Source organism: Perna viridis, chromosome 14 (genome assembly GCF_037379345.1).
Source record: "Perna viridis isolate PV_CMFRI_1.1 ecotype Kerala chromosome 14, ASM3737934v1, whole genome shotgun sequence".
Lineage (NCBI taxonomy): Eukaryota > Metazoa > Mollusca > Bivalvia > Mytilida > Mytilidae > Perna > Perna viridis.
The window spans coordinates 3,203,098-3,224,330 of NC_142458.1; the positions used below are offsets into that span (position 1 = coordinate 3,203,098).

At 34.0% G+C, this 21,233-nt stretch overlaps 1 protein-coding gene across 1 annotated transcript in view; it reads left to right on the plus strand.

The window, feature by feature from the left end:
- The window catches only part of LOC148597757 (cadherin EGF LAG seven-pass G-type receptor 2-like), a gene marked incomplete at its 5' end in the record, with an annotated part of 34,396 nt that overhangs the window by 12,832 nt on the left and 331 nt on the right, over nucleotides 1-21,233 (plus strand). The window contains 14 exons of the mRNA XM_088562078.1: nucleotides 216-299; nucleotides 2,806-2,976; nucleotides 3,722-3,794; nucleotides 4,149-4,321; nucleotides 4,459-4,632; nucleotides 5,681-5,799; nucleotides 7,417-7,591; nucleotides 11,445-11,603; nucleotides 12,014-12,151; nucleotides 12,973-13,098; nucleotides 16,324-16,503; nucleotides 17,642-17,835; nucleotides 19,353-20,101; nucleotides 20,770-20,903. Of these exons, the coding sequence (XP_088418204.1) occupies nucleotides 216-299; nucleotides 2,806-2,976; nucleotides 3,722-3,794; nucleotides 4,149-4,321; nucleotides 4,459-4,632; nucleotides 5,681-5,799; nucleotides 7,417-7,591; nucleotides 11,445-11,603; nucleotides 12,014-12,151; nucleotides 12,973-13,098; nucleotides 16,324-16,503; nucleotides 17,642-17,835; nucleotides 19,353-20,101; nucleotides 20,770-20,903 (2,649 nt within the window). The remainder of the gene's footprint in view (nucleotides 1-215; nucleotides 300-2,805; nucleotides 2,977-3,721; nucleotides 3,795-4,148; nucleotides 4,322-4,458; nucleotides 4,633-5,680; nucleotides 5,800-7,416; nucleotides 7,592-11,444; nucleotides 11,604-12,013; nucleotides 12,152-12,972; nucleotides 13,099-16,323; nucleotides 16,504-17,641; nucleotides 17,836-19,352; nucleotides 20,102-20,769; nucleotides 20,904-21,233) is intronic.

Below are 21,233 nucleotides of genomic sequence, written 5' to 3' on the forward strand. Positions count from 1 at the left end.
ATTTACCATGATTACATGTGCCGAACAGAGTAATGGTTGCGGTTATATTTATTTACTGTAGATAATATATAACAGCCACATTTTATTACAATTATAAAGTATTGAACAATTGGAAATGGATTTGATTACGGGCAAATGAATTTTAAGTTAGTAATCAATGGGTCTTTTGCTGTTGAGATGCTGACAAACATAAACAAATTTTATTTCATCTGAAGACCACATTACTAAGTGCAGTACAGTTACAAGCATTGGAGAATCAACCTACCCGATAACTAACAACTTGGACACGGGCACTCATGGTAAGTTATGTAATTTACAATGTTGGATGGTAAGTTAAGTAATTTACAATGTTGGATGGTAAGTTATGTAATTTACAATGCTGGATGGTAAGCTATAATTTACAATGTTGGAATGCAAGTTATGTAATTTACAACGCTGGATGGTAAGCTATAATTTACAATAATGGAATGCAAGTTATGTAATTTACAATGTTGGATGGTAAGTTATGTAATTTACAATGTTGGATGGTAAGTTATGTAATTTACAATGCTGAATGGTAAGTTATAATTTACAATGTTGGAATGTAAGTTATGCAATTTACAATGCTGGATGGTAAGTTATGTAATTTACAATGTTTGATGGTAAGTTATGTAATTTACAATGTTTGATGGTAAGTTATAATTTACGATGTTGGATGGTACGTTATGTAATTTACAATGCTGGGTGGTAAGTTATGTAATTTACAATGTTGGATGGTAAGTTATGATTTACAATGTTAGATAGTAAGTTATAATTTACAATGTTGGATAGTAAGTTATGTAATTTACAATGTTGGATGGTAAGTAATGTAATTTACAATGCTGGGTGGTAAGTTATGTAATTTACAATGTTGGATTGCAAGTTATGTAATTTACAATGTTGGATGGTTAGTTATGTAATTTACAATGTTGGATGGTAAGTTATGTAATTTACAATGTTGGATAGTAAGTTATGATTTACAATGTTTGATAGTAAGTTATAATTTACAATGTTGGATAGTAAGTTATAATTTACAATGTTGGATGGTTAGTTATGTTATTTACAATGTTGGATGGTTAGTTTTAATTTACTATGTTGGATGGTTAGTTATGTAATTTACAATGTTGGATAGTAAGTTATAATTTACAATGTTGGATAGTAAGTTATAATTTACAATGTTGGATGGTAAGTTATGTAATTTACAATGTTTGATGGTAAGTTATAATTTACGATGTTGGATGGTACGTTATGTAATTTACAATGTTGGATGGTTAGTTATGTAATTTACAATGTTGGATGGTTAGTTATGATTTACAATGTTGAATGGTTAGTTATGATTTACAATGTTGGATGGTAAGTTATGTAATTTACAATGCTGGGTGGTAAGTTATGTAATTTACAATGTTGGATGGTAAATTATGTAATTTACAATGTTGGGTGGTACGTTATGTAATTTACAATGTTGGATGGTTAGTTATGATTTACAATGTTGGATAGTAAGTTATGTAATTTACAATGTTGGATGGTAAGTTATGTAATTTACAATGCTGGGTGGTAAGTTATGTAATTTACAATGTTGGATGGTAAGTTATGTAATTTACAATGTTGGATGGTAAGCATTGGAGAATCAATCTACCCGATAACTAACAACTTGGACACGGGCACTCATGGTAAGTTATGTAATTTACAATGTTGGATGGTAAGTTATGTAATTTACAATGCTGGATGGTAAGCTATAATTTACAATGTTGGAATGCAAGTTATGTAATTTACAACGCTGGATGGTAAGCTATAATTTACAATAATGGAATGCAAGTTATGTAATTTACAATGTTGGATGGTAAGTTATGTAATTTACAATGTTGGATGGCAAGTTATGTAATTTACAATGCTGAATGGTAAGTTATAATTTACAATGTTGGAATGTAAGTTATGCAATTTACATTGCTGGATGGTAAGTTATGCAATTTACAATGCTTGATGGTAAGTTATGTAATTTACAATGTTTGATGGTAAGTTATGTAATTTACAATGTTTGATGGTAAGTTATAATTTACGATGTTGGATGGTACGTTATGTAATTTACAATGCTGGGTGGTAAGTTATGTAATTTACAATGTTTGATGGTAAGTTATGATTTACAATGTTAGATAGTAAGTTATAATTTACAATGTTGGATTGTAAGTTATAATTTACAATGTTGGATGGTTAGTTATGTTATTTACAATGTTGGATGGTAAGTTATGTAATTTACAATGTTGGATTGTAAAGATTGTCTTTATATCCTGTGTTCACTTTTTGTTTTTAGATTTGACGTATTTGAATTATCCCACTGCTGACGGTTCCATATTTTTTGGCCGATATTAATAAGCCATTTCAATTCGAACCTTAAACATATCATAAATATGTAAATAGCGGATTGAATTATACATAGGACAGTGAATCGTGATATGTTCCTACCATGTCTTTGATGACTTACTTTTACAGTGAACCTGTCTAGACAGAACCCTAAATAATTCGATAACCATTAATTTTTAACCTTTATATACCGAACACCTGTCAATAACCACATCAGTTTTAAATTTCAGGTTTGGTTAAGACAGGTTTCAGTGTATCAATATACACCGCTATTGTACTTCACAACACCGAATAAAAATAACTGCTCTGATGTTCTCGGACAGGATAATGATAGAGATACTGTATGCATGGTGGTACCCTTAAACGACACAATTATTCATATATGTTTTTCCATTATCGTTTAAAAATGAAGCCTATTATATGTTTTAGATGCACTTTTCATTCTGGAAGATCCATACTATCAAATACAATGCTGTGGCGTATTGTCAAAATGGGAACTAAATGTACGTTCTACTGCATCAGTAGATCTTATAGTATGGAGAAAGGATTCCCCCAATGTCTACCGAATCGCCGGTATAAATACCGTCACGCCGACGGAAGGTAAGTAAAACTCACACTGACAGTATCATACCATCGGTAGGTAAGTGAGACTCACATTGACAGTACCGTACCGTCGGTAGGCAAGTGAGACTCACATTGAAAGTATTGTACTGTCGGCAGGTAAGTGAGACTCACATTGACAGTATCGTACCGTTGGTAGAAAAGTGTTACTTGCACTAAGAAAACAGTAGCTTTTTTCGTATGATACGTCTACGTACAAAATTGTTACATACGTACTTAAACAGCAGTTATCATTTTCCAAGTGACAGTTGTAATGAATGGAATGCCGATGATGTCCGGAATACTGCTGACTAATTTTCTGCGGTCTTTCAATGTGTTAAAGAAATTATCAATATATATAAATGTCAGTTTAAATTTAATTTTTGTTCCTGCTTTTTAAGATTAAAGTTGATTGTTCTGAACAGTAATCAGATAATAAAGTCCATTTGTAGCGCGTTCATTGCAGCTCTTTCTATACTTATAGACTATCCTTTACATTACAAGACAAAAAACCAAATTCATTGAACTTGTTAAAACTGACCGATAATCCTACGCCAAACTAAGTGCAGTATAGATATATGTCGACGCATTTCTACCCATGCCATTAAAACAAATTTGTTTTTATCTACATTCATTGCAACACAAGACAATATTTGGGTATGGTAAACAGGTAGTATTTGTATGAGGTTTAGGACCGATGAATGCAATGTTTATTTAATATATCTAAGTTTATTATTTCTTTCAGCAAGTAATCACTTTTATTACAACGTTCCAACTTCCGATAGAATATCTGTGAAAGAGGGCGATTATATAGGATGGTATAGTCACTTATTCAGTTAATCAATATACAAAGTATTCAATAATCTATAATTGGGATAAATCTTTGAATTATATTAAAAATAATTGTCCGTCCGAGACAACCTAGCCATGAAACTTTAGCATTATGAAAATTTATATTTGAAACTAAGGTACATGTGTACATATTTTGCTTATCATACAATGGTTTACAGATACTCCAAAGCTCGCTTGTTTTCTGCCTTGACATATACTATGAATTCTGTCTACCGGTATACCGCAACATCTTTGCGGATTACCCTTTTCGGAAATGAACGCCGATATCTCAAAATATTTCCAAGACCACTTGAGATAACATTAATGTAATATCTTGGCAGGTATGTTCCTGGACAACAGGTTATTTCCTACAACGAGGCTTCAAATTACCCTTTCGTGTCCCGGATGACAACTACTACCACGCCACCAGCAGTTGATGACGTACGCGACTGGTCTGCAGTTTCTTTGCCTGGGATCAACAGACGATATGCGATTGGTGCGGAAACGTCTGTAGGTATGTTATTGTTATAGAGATTGAAAATCAATAGAAGCCGATTTTACCACATGCACGATTCAAACGACAGAAGCATTTTTTTTGTGTGCAATATTTGAATAATTTTGACTGACAATTGACTCTTTCATTAATTAAAGGAGACACACCAACGTTGAACATAGGTGCTAATCACCAACTAACAGTGGATGAGTCGACTGTATCGGGAACAACAGTAGTGTCGCTGTCAGTCGTCGATGACGATCCTTTAGACATGCACACAATAATAATGTTGGACACAGAGAACGGTTACTTTGAATATGATCCTGTTGATTGTAAGTACATGTAACAATACCTTAGGGTTGCTGCTTGGTAACGATGATTTTAGATTACCACATACTGAGGTTAAGAATATCATATGGTTGAAGTAAGAATACTATATAGTTGAGGTAAGGTTGCCGTATGGTTATGATAAGATTAGCACGTGGTTTAGTTAGGTAAGATTATCACATGGTTTGTGATCGATTACCATATTTTTTGATAGATTATTATATGGCTAATGTAAGATTACCCCATGATTTAGGATAGATTACAATATGGATGATGTAAGGTTTCTATATAGATGACGTTCTATTACCATATGGTTTAGGTACATTGTAAGATTACAAAATTGTTAAGGTAAGGTTATCAAAACGGTTAGGTAAGAATACCATATATCCATATATTTGATGTATAATTATCATATGGTTGAGACAAAGTTTACTACATGGATGAGGTAAGATTACCATATGGTTGGTATAATATTACCAAACGAATGATCTAAGATTGCCATATGGGTGATGTAACATTGCCATGTTGTTGAGATAAGTTTACTATATGTTTAATATAAGATTTCTATACGGATGTGGTGAGATTACCACCTGGTTTAAGTAAAATTACTACATGGATGTAAAAAAAAAACATACTGTAAAGGCAAGATTTCCAAATAGATAAGGGAAACGCCTGTTACCTTTGCCGTCAATGAAGTCACGTGCACATATAACTCAACAATATACATAAGCCCCGTAGAGTATTTGACTACGAAAGATTGGCCACAATTGCAAGCTAATACATCGACGCAACTCTCAAGCTACGACGATAGCTGTTGTTATGATTACAAGTTTCCTGATTATTCAGCCAGCCTGCTATCTTATCTCTATCGTCTTGAAGAGCAATATCGCCCATTTGTGTATTGTTGAAGATATTTCAAATAAATAAAAAAGGAATATACAAATTTGAATATTAAGCCAGTGCCTGTTACGGTAGATGTTTCTAGCTTCTTGTTCTCCTCTTCTTTATTTTTCGAATGTTGAATGGTAAATGTATTTATAAATATTTTTCCAGTGGCAATAAAGACAACCCAAGACCTTATACCAGAGGGAACATATATGATAAAGTTACAAGTCATTGATGATTGTGAACTGTCCTCAACATCAACAGTAACACTGACTGTGCAGAATACGGTTAGTATGTCAATTTCCCTCATATCAACAGTAACACTGACTGTGCAGAATACAGTTAATATGTCAACCTCCCTCATATCAACAGTAACACTGACTGTACATAATACGGTTCGTATGGCGACCTGTCCTCAACATCAACAGTAACACTAACTGTGCAGAATACGGTTAGTATGTCAATTTCCCTCATATCAACAGTAACACTGACTGTGCAGAATACGGTTCGTATGTCGACTTTTCCCTCTATTAACGGTAACACTGACTGTACAGAATACGGTTAGTATGTCGCCCTCTCCCTCACATCACCAGTAACTCTGACTGTACAGAATACTGTTCGTATGTCGACTTCTCCCTCTACCATCAGTAACACTAACTACAGAATATGGTTAGTATGTCGACCTCTCCGTCACATCAACAGTAACACTGACTGTACAGAATACGGTTAGTATATCGACTTCTCATCCATATGAACAGAATATTGTAGGTCTCAACATCAAAAGTTACTTTGACACTCCAGAATGTGACAGGTTCGTGTAATACTGACTTCACAGACTTTAATAAGTCTGTAGATCTAGCACTTCATCAGCAGATCTTGAGTCCTCAGAATGCGACAGGGCTGTAGATATAAACCTGCAATAAAATTGACTGCCGAGATTGTGGTATATCTGTAGGTCTAGTCTCTTCATCAACAGTTATTTTGACTTTTTTTCAGAGTGCAGTAAGTCTGTCGATGTCCCCCACTCTAACATGTACAATGACTGTACAGAATACAGTCGGTCAATTTATCAAGCCCCAGTTCATCAGTAACGCTGACTGAACAGAACACTGTTGGTTTCTCGATCTCCCTCTACCACATTAACAGTAAAACTGACTGTACAGAACACGGTTGGTTTCTCCCCTACCACATTAACAATAACGCTGACTGCACAAAGCACAGTTGGTTTCTCGATCTCCCCCTTCCACAGTAACACTGACTGTAGAGAACACGGTTGGTTTCCCCCAAACGGCATTACAGTAAAACTGACTATATGTGTGCTGATTTAGCCCCAACATTCCTGGATGCACAGAATAAGTTACATGTATCTTGTCCCCAACAGTTAAAGTGACTGTATAGTAAACGTATTGTTCTGGCAACCACGAACCTGGACCAATGGATGGTAGGTGGCCTTTTGTGTTTCAGATTGCACAGCCTGAAAGTCATTATCACGAACCTAATTCACAAGTTGGTGAGTGGCAATTTCTGCTCTGGATTACACAACCTGATTGTTATTATTACGAACCTAGATCACTGATTGGTAGGTGGCTTTTTCTGCTTAATATTAAACAGCCTAAATGTCATTATCACGAATCCAGACCACTAGTTGGTAGGTGGCATTTTCTGCTATAGCTTACGTAGCCTGGTGGTCGTTATCACGAACCCAGAACACTGGTTAATAAGTGACTTTGTTCTCTAGATTACAACTCCTGATGTGCATTAAGTATCTTTAAAATCCCGAACAATGAGTCTAAGAAGATATGAATAAATTGGTTCTAAATGATTCTAATGTCTAAGCTATCTCACACTCCCTGCATGTACATTAAAAACTATTTATCATTGGGGCTGGTTATAAACTATTTTAGGGTATTGTAATAACTAACTTACCACACACGTTGTACGTTGATGAAGATGAATTCCAGCAGCAGAAGTTTTATGACCTAGCAATAACAGAAATAACTGATAAATGGTATTGTGATATGGATGACGTCAACAACGCTCCATTTCTGGTGCGACAGGTCGATCCTACATCCGGTCCAGGTACGATAATATAATTTATCCTGCAATGAGGTTATTTGTTAAACGAATAAAGGTATACGGTTATTTTTTTGCTGTATCCGTACATTAGCAGGTTATCGACTTTCTGGCTCCTCCCACTCACGTGATCGGCGGAACTACTTTTTTCTGGTATGCGTAAATTAATCAAGACCGCCATCATAGATACGATATAAACAAATTGCGATTGCGTATCCGATTAATCTTTGTTTTTTGCTGTTTTGTTTCGTTTTCGTTTTTGAATGAAATAAAAGATTTTATGTAAACCAAATAATGATTTTGTATTTTTTTTCACCGTCATATGTACGGCAAATCCCAAATCTCGTTCAGATTTGATTCATTATCAGTTTGAAGACGACTTCCAATATACCAAACAGAAACAAGTCAGCTTCCACCTTCCTCGCGAAATTCAAAACTTTAATGTTCTTTAATCGACTTTACAACATTCAAAATATTTGTATTTATTGTTCATTTTACTTATTTGTCTCTTGGAATTAAATAAATTTTGATGCATTGCTTATTTTCTTCAAACAGCTTTGACGTATTATATGGTGCGGATTTAATTTCAATGTTTACTGAGTCATACGCCATGCGTATTAATGTACCTATATTGTATAATTATGTAACCATTTCTGGTGCAACAGGTCGATTATGACGTGTGACTGCTTATGTTCTGAAACTTACATCTTGGGTATATGTTATAGAATCAGTGTTGTTGTACCCAATACTTATACTGAATGGAAATTATTAAAGATACAAGTTCATTAACCTCCTTATAAATATACATTTATTTTCTCTTCAAGTCAATGCTCAACAACCAGACTTTCTATTTTACTTACTAGTGCACCCAGTAACATAAAAATCTAATTATAAAGTTTTGTTATAAAACTTAGGAAAATAATTGAAGTAACTTTTTAAGAGTGTAAAAAAACTCGTTTGAAGTGCTTGATAAATTAAATGCCCATATGAAAGTTTTAATTTCTCTACTTCCACATAATCTCATAAAATAAAAATTCGCCTATCTTATTAAATGGTCCTTTAATAAATCGGAATGTGAATTTGTTCGAATTCTTTTTGATCATTTCCAGTAACGAAAAACTAGGTTAATTAGACTTCATTTGATATGCTTTCATCACTCAAATTGTATCAGTATTTTCGCTAGCTTTTGCGATACTAGTTATCATCTAGTCATTGGAACCGCCATGGGAGCCAATTGTACATCACTCATTGCGGACCTCGTTTTGTATTGTTACGATCACACTTGATGACTAGAATAAATAAAGATCCTTTTAACAAAATTTAGTAGAAAAAAATAATAACACCTTCAGATAGTGGACGACATTTTGGCTCTGCAACGACGATTTCAATACTTATACTAAAGATATGTATCCTGCCGAAATTTCTTTGAATAATGCAAACATTATATTTTTTTTTCTTAATGTTCATATCAGTGATTTGATTTCTGATAAAAGGGATGATTTTTCATTCCCTATTGTTTACTATCTTTTTTTTAGATTGTGATGTCTCTTGTCACCATCATATGGTGTTTACATATCATAATTTGTTCGATTTACTCGTATAATGTTTCGGATTTGAACCAACGAAGTCTTTATATAGACGAAAAAATTACTTCATGAATGTTTGCAATACTACAAGCTGGTACAACATTCTCAATATGTTTCAACCGATACAAGGAACTCATTGTCAGATCCTGGAAACGAGTAATACGTATCTCCCACACTTTATCTAACGGTGATAATATTCACAAGGAAAGCTCAATACATGTACTCACTGAATAAGTTAATTAAACCGTTGAATTCGTAGACGATATATTTATGATATTGTTGTCAAAGCGTTAAAGACAGCATTTTTTTTTTGGTATGAATATATGATCATGATACTATTACGAACATTCTTGGCATGACACAGGTTGTGTCATTATTGTATGATTAATGTTGCATCTCAAATAATGAGTAATCATGATGTATGATATATTTATGACGAATCATGCCAAACTATTTGACAAATCCGATGACTTTTCATTCCGTATTGTAAACTTTCCTTTCATCTGTGGCATCAGCCCTTCAGCACCTGCGTATGGAGTTTTCATATGTCAACTTATGCATTATGCCAGAGCTTGCCGTAACTACGCAGACTTTTTGTATTGACTTCATACAATTAGGCTTCTGGAACAGGGTTATGTTGCTACAAGATTGAAGTCATCACTACAGAAGTTTGATGGTCGTCACCATGAACTCCTGGATCGTTACAGTATATTCATCTGTAGCACGAAAAGTGATTTGTTCAAGGTTTCTTAGCTTTCCTTTCCTTTTTCGTCATTCCCGGACTTAACTTTTTATGAGCAACTCGGCGGGTGTTTCTAGAAAAGCAGAGGACGCTTACCCTACTGGTGCACCTGGTCCATGCTCCCTGTTTTTAGTGGAGTCCGAGTCTGTTTTCCATGTTTGGTCTTTATCCCTCGATTACATTCTTTTAATTTCCGCTAGAATCTTGGTTCCCTTGATTACTCCTCAACTCCACATGTGAAGAATTGGGATTGACATTATATACGATGAGGGTACAACTTTTTGTATGTGTTTAGCTGGTCTGGAGCCAGTATGTCAGTTAACTGCTAGTAGTCTTGTTGTGTATGTGTGTAAAGTACAATCAGTTTCTTTATTTCTGTTTTAACATGGGACTCTGATATTTTTGAATTGATTTGTGTAATATTTTTCCGCAGTGGCCAGATTTAAAAAGGGAGGGTAGTGATCACACAAAAGTACTTTAACCCCGTCGCATCTTTTGCACCCGTCCAAAGTCTGGAATTCTGGCTTCTGTATCTATTGTTTCGTGCACAATTTCAGTTTATTTTTATGTTGCTGGATTATGCGGGGCAACTATTTTGCCATAACTATGTATAATGTCATTTTGGAGCCAGATGCAGCCTGCGCAGAGGTGTGAGAATTTCATTGTCATTTATTGCAGACAAATGGTTGGCCTTTAGCTAACATTTTTCTCCCCAATCGGTCTGTCGTCTCTTTGACTATTACATTCTCGTTATAAATATATTAAGAATTTACATAATGGATTCAATTACCTTACAAAAAATGTTATTGTTCAGTCTCTAAGAAGGCATATTACATAAATTTTTAAAATTATACTAATGTTCTTATTGATTCCAAAATATTGAACTTTCAACATCATATTCTGGTTTGTAAATTAACAAACATTCACAACACAATTTTTTTTTCAATAAAGGTAACCTTGTTTAATGCTGCTTTTTTTACTGTCAGTAAATATATATATACAAACGTCTCAGAATGTGACGACTCTATTCGCTACACTGCTACATCGGATCAAATTGATACAGGAAAAATATGTCGACGTATAGAAAGGTCTGAAAAGCCTAACTGGCTGGCCGAGTGGTCTAGGGCGCTGCACTTTGTGCAGGCGGTGTTGCCATACATGTCACAGTGGTACGAGTTCGAGTCCTGCGGAGGGAACGACCAAAACTTTGCATTGCAAATTTGAGTTCTAACATCGTTGGGAATTTTTCAGACCTTTTGTGGCACAATTAAGACATCATTAGAATAAACTAATGCAACAAACATAATTTTCCTTGATATTTTTTTATATTGTATAAACATAATTTTCCTTGCTATTTTTTATATTGTATAAAAATAATTTTCCTTGATATTTAGGCAATATTCATAGCCAAATGCCCTACACATTTAGATTTTTTGTATTGTATATTTTGCTAGATGGAAAAAACACTCACGTTATCTCACATTAGCTTATATTTTTAGATTATCCGATGTTATTACTACCTTTTTTGCAGAGTATGCGTTTTACTTAAATGATTGGCCTCAACTGGATTATGACACCAGGTCCAGCTACTTGATGACAGTGCGTTGTCATGACGACGAACACGAAGCCTCGGGGACTGTAACAGTTTCCATCAACAAGAATCATGACCCAGTATTTATGAATCTCGACAGTAATTATCTTTGTTTGAGTTGAACAGTACAAATCAATTTTAAGAATTTTTTTTTATAAAGCATTTAAGTTGGTAATCGGTTCTCACAAGAAACTATACCGAGCATCGCATGCTAGGCTAACAATAGACTTTCAGCCAACCCGGATTAGGTATCAGACAGGCCGACAGCAATGAGTTAAGGAAGTTTTAAATACCTAAACCAACGTAAGTACATGTATAGGCTGTGCCTAATTCATATTATGTTTGATTTTGTCTTTGTATATTGATGGAATCCAATAAAATATCATCAAACATTGAAATATCATATTGCAAACTGGCTTAATCTGCAAGTGTACTTATGACTGAATTTTGTACAAGCAATGAGTTAAAATCTTCTTTTCATTAACAGTATCTATGCTTGTGTATTAAAGATACAACTACGATCGACGCCACGACAGCTGTCAACAGTGACGTCATATTCACGGTGGTGATGAGCGATCCTGAAAATGACCAGATATCTTTTTCCATGACAACAGATCCAACTGGTGGTCCATTTGATGTTCTAGACTGTAAATAGTTTATTATCTTTGATCTTTTGGAAATTTTTACATTTTAAGTTAACTGATAACGCACATCGTAAATTCTTCTGTATACAATAGCATATTAGGATATTAGAACCTAATGCAACAAACTTATGATTGAAGGATTACAATTATGATTCATATTTTTTTATTTAAATTGTATTGTCGGAGGTTTATTTATAATAACGAACTTATAAAGTATTAATTTAAAAATGCATTTAGCAACATGTTTTCTTTAGTGTAAAATATAATGTTTTGTATATGTATAATACATGTACCTGACTGCAATACTGGCCCATACATGTATACTACGATGAGCAATATCGTTCAAAGAAAATATGTTTAATAACTAGTGTTGGCAAACCTGTAAAAAATCATACCGAATGTCTTTGTAGATATTTACAAAAAATAAATAAATAAATAAATAAAATAAAAGGAAACAAACATTAGCATTGTCGATGAGTAACAACAGAATTGAAACCAGTAATTCAAAAGTCGGCTTACCCTTCTCACTTGTGAGAGATTAGTCTTTGAAATACATGTACAGCATACTAACAGTTTCAATACTTACTAAGGATTTGTATTTTTGTATATTCAGAATAATAATGGATAAGAATAGATATTAGAATAATATATTTATAGAGTTTTGAAATGATCAAACATTTTGCAACATTAAAAAAGACCGAAAACATGCTCGACATTCTTTAAAAGGAAAAAATCTTTAAAAGAAAAAAAATGTAAAAACATTTTTCTTGGCTTCACACAAACATCAAAAAAGCAATGTCATATAAAAAAAAACATTTTAACAGCTGGGAAAGTAGTCCTGACGTCAAATGTATTACGTCATCATGCTAGTGCAGCATATGACCTGTCAATCACAGCATCAGATGATTACAACACAGTCGGGCCACGAACGTTGACAGTTAGCATTAACAGTGAGTAACAACTATTATTAGTGAGTTGTAAGCATTAACAGTATAATAAGTAACACACGGGCAAAATTATTTCACGTGATTTTCACACGAATTTCACATGATTTCACCTGAATTGAGCAAATAAACTAAGTGACAGAGTTCACGTGAAATTCGGGTGAAAGGAGCCTTCACGTGAAATTTACACGAAATGTTCATATGAAATTCGTGTTTAGTGAATTTCTCATGAAAATCATGTGAATTTCATGTGAATTTCACATGAATTTCATGTGAAGATCGATTAACATGAATTTCACGTGAAAAATATTTGCCTGTGTAACAGTAAACAGTTAACCTTAACAGAGTAAAAAGTCGGTGAACAGTTACCATTAACAGTATCAGTGAACAGTAAGCATTAGTCGTGAGGAAATAAGTATCAGCATTTAAAAAAATGGTTTCCTATGGTATGTCATCCTTCATTTTTTTTTTTTAAATTTCACTTTGATTTCAACTTCAATCGATGTTCATATGTTTTGACGATGATATTCTCTCTTCGTAAAATAAATATAAAATGCTACGTTAATACTTTTTTTGATTTCTTACCATATAATTTTGAACAGCTAAGATTGTGTTAAGCTTACTTGATGTTCTTATCTGTGCGTGTCTGTTTTCCTTGTCTAGTCATTGAATTATTCTTCAAACGGTTTTAAATTAGAAATACACTCTCAACACTGCATTCAGCTTTATCAGGACTTGAAAGAATGTAGCAATGTTAGAAGAAAATTCGACCTAACTGCACCATTTGATGATTTTATTCCATATTCATTCATTAACCCGTTTCCACGTCTATCTGTCATGTCTTGTATGCGTTTCATTTCCATCTTTCCTGACAATTATTTCTAAACTCTTATCCATCTTTCTTGTTTCTTGTCCACAACCATTTTTCCCGTTCCTTTTCATACATGTACATATTCCGCAGGTATTCTAACATGTTTTTTTTTTATTTTAGTTTCATTTTCATGTTTCGCTAGCCCTTTCTATAATGACTTTTACCGAAACATGTTAACAAATATCTGTTTCTGTTTAATGTTGAATCTGATTGTTACCATACTCATCTTTCCTGATTTTTACCATACTCATCTTTCCTGATTGTTACCATAATCATCTTTCCTGATTGTTACCATACTCATCTTTCCTGATTTTTACCATACTTATCCTTTCTGATTGTTACCATACTTATCTCTCCTGATTGTTACCATACTCATCTTTCCTGATTTTTACCATACTTATCCTTTCTGATTGTTACCATAATCATCTTTCCTGATTTTTACCACACTGATCTTTCCTGATTGTTACCATACTCATCTTTCCTGATTTTTACCATACTTATCCTTTCTGATTGTTACCATAATCATCTTTCCTGATTTTTACCATATTGATCTTTCCTGATTGTTTCCATACTCATCTTTCCTGATTTTTACCATACTTATCCTTTCTAATTTTTACCATACTCGTCTTTCCTGATTTTTACCATAATCATCTTTCCTGATTTTTAGCGTACTTATCTGTCCCGAGTTTTACCTTACTTATTTTTGCGGATATTTATTCAAAAAAGTATTGCCTTACCATTTTTCACACTGATAATTCTTAATATCTTTCTTAATTTGTTTTGTCAGATAACGTTCATTAAATTTCGTTCCGGATAATTTCTTTTCATATATGTATCTTTTTGTCATTCTTTTCAGCTAACGCCTATCCTATACATATTTTATCATCCTCTCCTACATACTTTTTTCCTTATCTTTCCAATTGATTCGCTACGCTGAAGCAAGCACTAACTACTCTGATTTCCTTGAACTCCACAAATATCTGCGTAACAGTTTCCTGAATCTGGTATATTAGGAAATGCGTCTCAAAAGTTCTCAAAACAAATTCTTTTATAGATATGTGACGACTATTCGCTACACTGCTAATGTCCTAATGACCCGGCCAGCGAAAGCAATATTTTTATATAGACTAGCTGGTCGAGTGGTCTAGGGCGCTGGACTTAGTGCAGGCGGTGTTGCCATATATATATATATATATACAAACGTCTCAGAATGTGACGACTCTATTCACTACACTGCTCCATCGGATCAAATTGATACAGGGAAGATATGTAAACGTATAGAAAAGAACTAGCTGGCTGAGTGGTTTAGGGGACTGGACTTTGTGCAGGCGGTGTTGCCATAGATGTCGCAGCGGTACGAGTTCGAGTCCCGCGAAGGAAACGACCAAAAATTTGCATCGCAAATTTGACAGTTCTAACATCGTTGGGAATTTTTCAGACCTTTATTTATATATATATTAGTCCTTGGTTGAAAAAAATACTCAGCTTCTTCTAAAATAATGAGTAATGATTGTTTTTGTGTGTAAATTGTTCTTTGTGACTGCTGATTTACCGATTATGACGCAATAGCATGCAAATACTATTTAATCAACACCGATATATTCACGCCGCAATGGAAGAGGGAGGTAAAGCGCGCTGTAAAATTTACATTTAACCTACCATTTCGTTTGAAATACCTGTATTAAGTCAGGACCATTGCAGTACCAGCTGATCCGGTTGCATGTGTGTATTATCTATTTTACCAGATTTTTTTTTTTGACTTGACTTGATTATGAATCGGGTTAGTGTTCGTAATTTTGTTGATACGCTATTACTATTACTATCGACTCCAGTGATCTTGAAGAAGACAAGTCCAAAGAAAATAAATAAAAAAAATCTTGATTCCGAGTCAAGCGTCAACAAGAAGTTCCGAAATAGAAACTAATACAACATGTGCTGACTAATCATCAACATGAAAATTGTGTATTTTGTTATGCTCTTGCGATGAAATTGAAAATGAATACAAAAAAGCTTTATCGAAAATATTCGACCTTCATCAGGAAATATCAACATGGCAATCTTCTCAACTTACTATCAACTTGTGGTTAGAAGAAATGGATTTTTGTCGGTTTGTTTGTATCCGTTATTATTACTGACATTTGACACATTTTCTCGTATATAAAAATAGTACGCTTTTTGTTTTTGTTATAATAACGCTTTTTCTGATACCACCTGCCCACGACCTTATCTCATTTCTCTACTAAAATACGCCGTTACTGACCTCTTATTTTATGAATCATGGCTATCCTTTAATCTTTTAGATATTACTGGCAATTCTTTCTGATTCCAGCTAGCACATAATTGTTCGTTTTCCTTTCCAGATATTAATGACAAGCCTGAAATTACGAACTTACCGGCTAGCATTAACATAATAGAAAACGCTGCACTGTCAACATCATTGTTTACCGTTACCGTTGAAGACGGTGACGCGGCAGACCCACGTAACTTCTCAGCGACCTTTGATCCTGCTGATGCTGTAAAATACTTTACAATTGACAACAGTAAGAAACTTTATTTTTAATCTTATAAAAGAACGAATATGATGAAAAGTAAGAACCTGTGTATAACTGAGAATAACGTCAGTGGTCACAAAAAGGTCTTTATACCTGAGTATAACTGTGAATAACGTCAGTGGTCACAAAAAGGTCTTTATCACTGTGTAGAAACACCTTTAAGTAAGCTCTGAAAGGTCCCGACAACAGGTGTAACACATCCACGGAAGATCGAACGCAGACTGTCAATAGCTCATAGTATTACAACATTGACTTTGCTATATATTCAAGATATCACATTGTCAAAAATTTCCTAACATACATATATTCAGTAAACTCTAAATTCTATTTTAGATGAAGTTGTTAACATTTCGGCAACACACATAATTGACACTGTTATTCATTTTAACGATGGTTATATCAGTATGTTTTGCTAACTACAAAGCGTTGTTAATATTTAAGCGACATACATCATTGACTCTGATATCAATTTAAGTTGACTGTCCATACTTCAACGACACACATATTTGACTCTAAAATCAATTTACGTTGACCATGTCTATACTTCAACGACACATATTGACTCAGTTGCCTTTCTTTAAGAAGTAACTACTTCGACGATACAGAAAATGGACTGAAATATCTATTTCAGATGACGCTATAAATCCATCAGCGATACACAACACTGACAGTGATATTCATTTTAGATGACGTTGTCAACACTTTAGTAATACACAGCATTGACTGATATTTATTGTAAATTGGGCAGTCAACTCTTCAGGAATACACAGCATTGACTTTGATATCTTTTGTGGATTGAGTTGTCAACACTTCAGCAAAGCATAGCATTGGCTTTGATATCTATTGTAAATTGAGCTGTCAACACGTCGGTGATACACAGCATTGACTTTGATATCTATTATAAATTGAGCTGTCAACTCTTTAGCAATACACATCATTGACTTTGATATTTTTTGTAGATTGAGTTATCAACACTTCGGTGATACACAGCATTGACTTTGATATCTATTGAAGATTGCATTGTCAAAACTTCAGTGATACACAGTATTAACTTTGATATTTATTTCAAAAGGCGTTTGCAACACCACAGCGATACACAGCAATGATTTTGATATATATATTTCAGATGGAGTTGTCAATACTTCAGCGGTACACAACATTGACTTTGATATTTTAACTGATGTCAGTATAGAAATGTATATTATGGTAACAGATGGTAAGGAACATGACGAGGATGTATTGGCCATACAGGTACAGAACCTGAATGAGAGGCCTTCTTTTTCACAGACACATTATTCTATTTCCAGAAACGAAGGAGTGGTATGCATTTTCACTGTCAGTCTTATGTTCACGTATGGTATTATGTGAGTTATTGTCAAAGAGTAATCAAGAGAACCAATATTTTGCGGAAATTAAAAGCAATGTAATACAGGAGCAAAGACCAGACGGGGAAAACACACACACGTAGGAAAAAATATAAAATTACCAAAAAAATAACAGTTTAAAGCAACGAAAGCAAATGAGACTCAACTAAAACATGGGACAATGGATCAGATGCATCGGTAGGGTAAGCGTCCTTTGCTTTTCTAGAAACACTCGACGAGTTGTTCATAAAAAGTCAATATAGATGAAAGAGGAAAGGAAAATTATGACATGTTGAACAAATCGGTTCTCATGGTGCATATGGATAAACTTTAAAAAAATATGTATGGAACTAAATTATACGAGTCATACAATAAAGACATGAACTTAGACAATATGAAAAAAATTAGCATACCAAAGCGTCAAATGACGTTTTTTTTTTTAAATAAAAACAAAGAAGAAAAACCAAAATGAAATACAAAAACAATTCACTAAACATTGATATCTATACTCGGCGTGACATAAATAACATACTGTTAAAATTTGAATAAAAATATTTTCTACGACTTTATTGACACCTACCGTCGTTTAAATTGTCTTAAATGACTTGCTCATTCGTTTAGCCAAACGGCTTCTCCCTAAACATCGAATCATTAAATTCCGGACAGATTTTAATTCTCGGTGCCAATATTTACATTGTAAAAAGTCGGCCATGTTTACAGTGATCGGGTTGCTAGGAGATGTTGTTTACGTTTAAATGGTTTGTCCAAAAACCGAAGAACCCAGAATGCATTTCGGCGTTATTTCGGATATCTCGGATTTATTTTACGCCAACAACGTACAATACCGAGAAGTTGATCAAGCAGACGATTGTCACCGGAGTTCGACGGGAACTTACGAACTTCGTTTGTAAACAAATCGTCCCGTAGAAACCAACATGGCGGATATTAGTATGGGATTTTCCCGTAAGGATTTGTTACGCATGATTTAAGCTAATAAGCGACTCGTTTAGGGAGAAGCCGTTTGGCTAAACGAATGAGCAAGTCATTTAAGACAATTTAAACGACGGTAGGTGTCAATAAAGTCGTAGAAAATATTTTTATTAAAATTTTAACAGTATGTTATTTATGTGAGGCCAAGTATAACCATTACACTCAAAACCTTATATCGAATCATCACACTCAAAACCTTATATCTAACCATCACACTCAAAACCGTATATCTAACTATACACAAAACTAAACACAGAAACACTTATAACTAAAGACAACTCAAAACACTAATAACTAAAACTAAAAACAGCGGAGAAACACGTAGAACTAAGGACTGTACACGGAAAATAACTATCCCTGAATGTATTAATGACGTCGGTCTATTTCTATGTGATCATACTTATTGCAGTATTTTATTTTTGAACAAATCTTTGGTAAGTAAGTATACAGTCATACAAGAAATTTAAAAAACATATACTACAGAATGGTGATCAATTTCCCTTGACACGATACAACACCCGGGACCCTGATGCAGGTGATACACACAGGTACTCGATTGACTGCGGTACGAATACATCACGTATATTAATTGATAGTACCACTGGACGTATCAGCTTCAATGGAGATTATGATCTTGACAGCGTGGGTACTCCGACTGATTTTTCTTGTTCTATAAATGTCACAGATTACGATGGATTATATGATTCTTGCGAGATGGCTGTAAACATACGTTATGTCAATGACTATACACCGTCATTTCCGTTTAATACGTACACTGTGACGATTCATAATTGGCAGGTAATAGGAACAATCGTTCTGACCTTGACGGCTACTGACCTTGACCTTATTAAGTATGGAACATTTCATTACTCGCTTGTACAAACTTACGACAGTGGGGCCGAGCTTTTTGGTGTACTAAAGAATGGAAGTATATATATTAAAGACGATTTAAGTACCTACTATCTTGGAGCTGCATTTGATGTCCTTATGCTAGCCACTGATACAGGTGGTCGTGTTGGAACTGCAACAATCCAGGTAACCATTCCGCAATCCACAACAGGACCTCCAGAGGGCACCACTGAAACTCCCTTCCGGTATCAAGAAAATACAGTTAACACTGCATTGCTTTCAGTAAGCGTGTTAACAGGAATTGTGTTCGTTATTCTGACAGGTTTTCTGTTGATGAAGTATTTTGAACTACCGGAATGCCAAAAACCAAGCTGCAACTGTTGGTAAGGTTTCCGATACATGGTACTTCAGTTTTTATTCTTGTTAAATCTAGTGTAGCATTTTGACTTATGACTTGAAAAGACCTGCTTTACGTTTTCACTAATAGTCGTAAAATAGTCTTACACTCATATTTTTCTGTTTTATTCTCCCATTTTTATTTGATAACAAAGATTATTGAACAAGGTATTTTTTTTATAAAACATGTTCAGACGAAAATAAACAATTTTGGTCATACAACTTACCTTTCTTGAAGAAAATATGACGTATGATTTAGTATAATTAAATGCTTGTTAATTGTTCATTTGGAGAAGATTAAGTCTCAGGCAAATGCAGGTAGCTCGGGGTACTTAATATTCTGTTCCCCTCATGACCATTTAACATATATATAATACAATCAATTCCAAGGCTATTTTTAAATTACTTAAAACATATCAGCTGCCAAAAAAAGACTGAAAGAAAAATCAACAGTATGAATGCAGCTCATTTACAAAGTATATCTTTACGTTTTACCGGTACGAATCGTTAATAATTCTACTTGCGATTCGTTCAGTACATGTACGTCGTCTGAGACAAACGATTGGATAATAGAACATATATATTTGGTTCAGTGGGGAGAAGCACCCATGTTTTTGAAATTGTAACATTGTGTATCAATTGTTTTTTGTTACAGTAAACAAAAACCGCGGCCAAAAAAGCGACACATACCGACTCCACCTAAACCCCAGTCAGAACCTAAAAAACCGACTCCTGAAACTCTGCCACTTCTGAAAGGATTACAACTTGAAGGGATTGGTGAAGAAAGAGGTAAAGTATATATTTATTTTATTTTATCTTTGAAAGATACACATTAAAATACAACATATGTTCTTCATGTGGTCACTGACATTTAAATGTAGAAAAATAAATATAATACATATAAAACAGACTAAGGATGATAGGTTTTATAAAGCTTATCTGACCTTCTTGTATTGAAAACAAATGGCATTACCATAAACTGCATGCCTTGAATGAACTGTGAAAAAAAAATAAAAAGCAACAGTCCATCTTTTAATGAAATATGGTATTGTGTATTTGTTTATTTTGGGTTAGTTAAAATATGTGGTTTATTGCAGCTATTGCATCGCAAACAAAAAT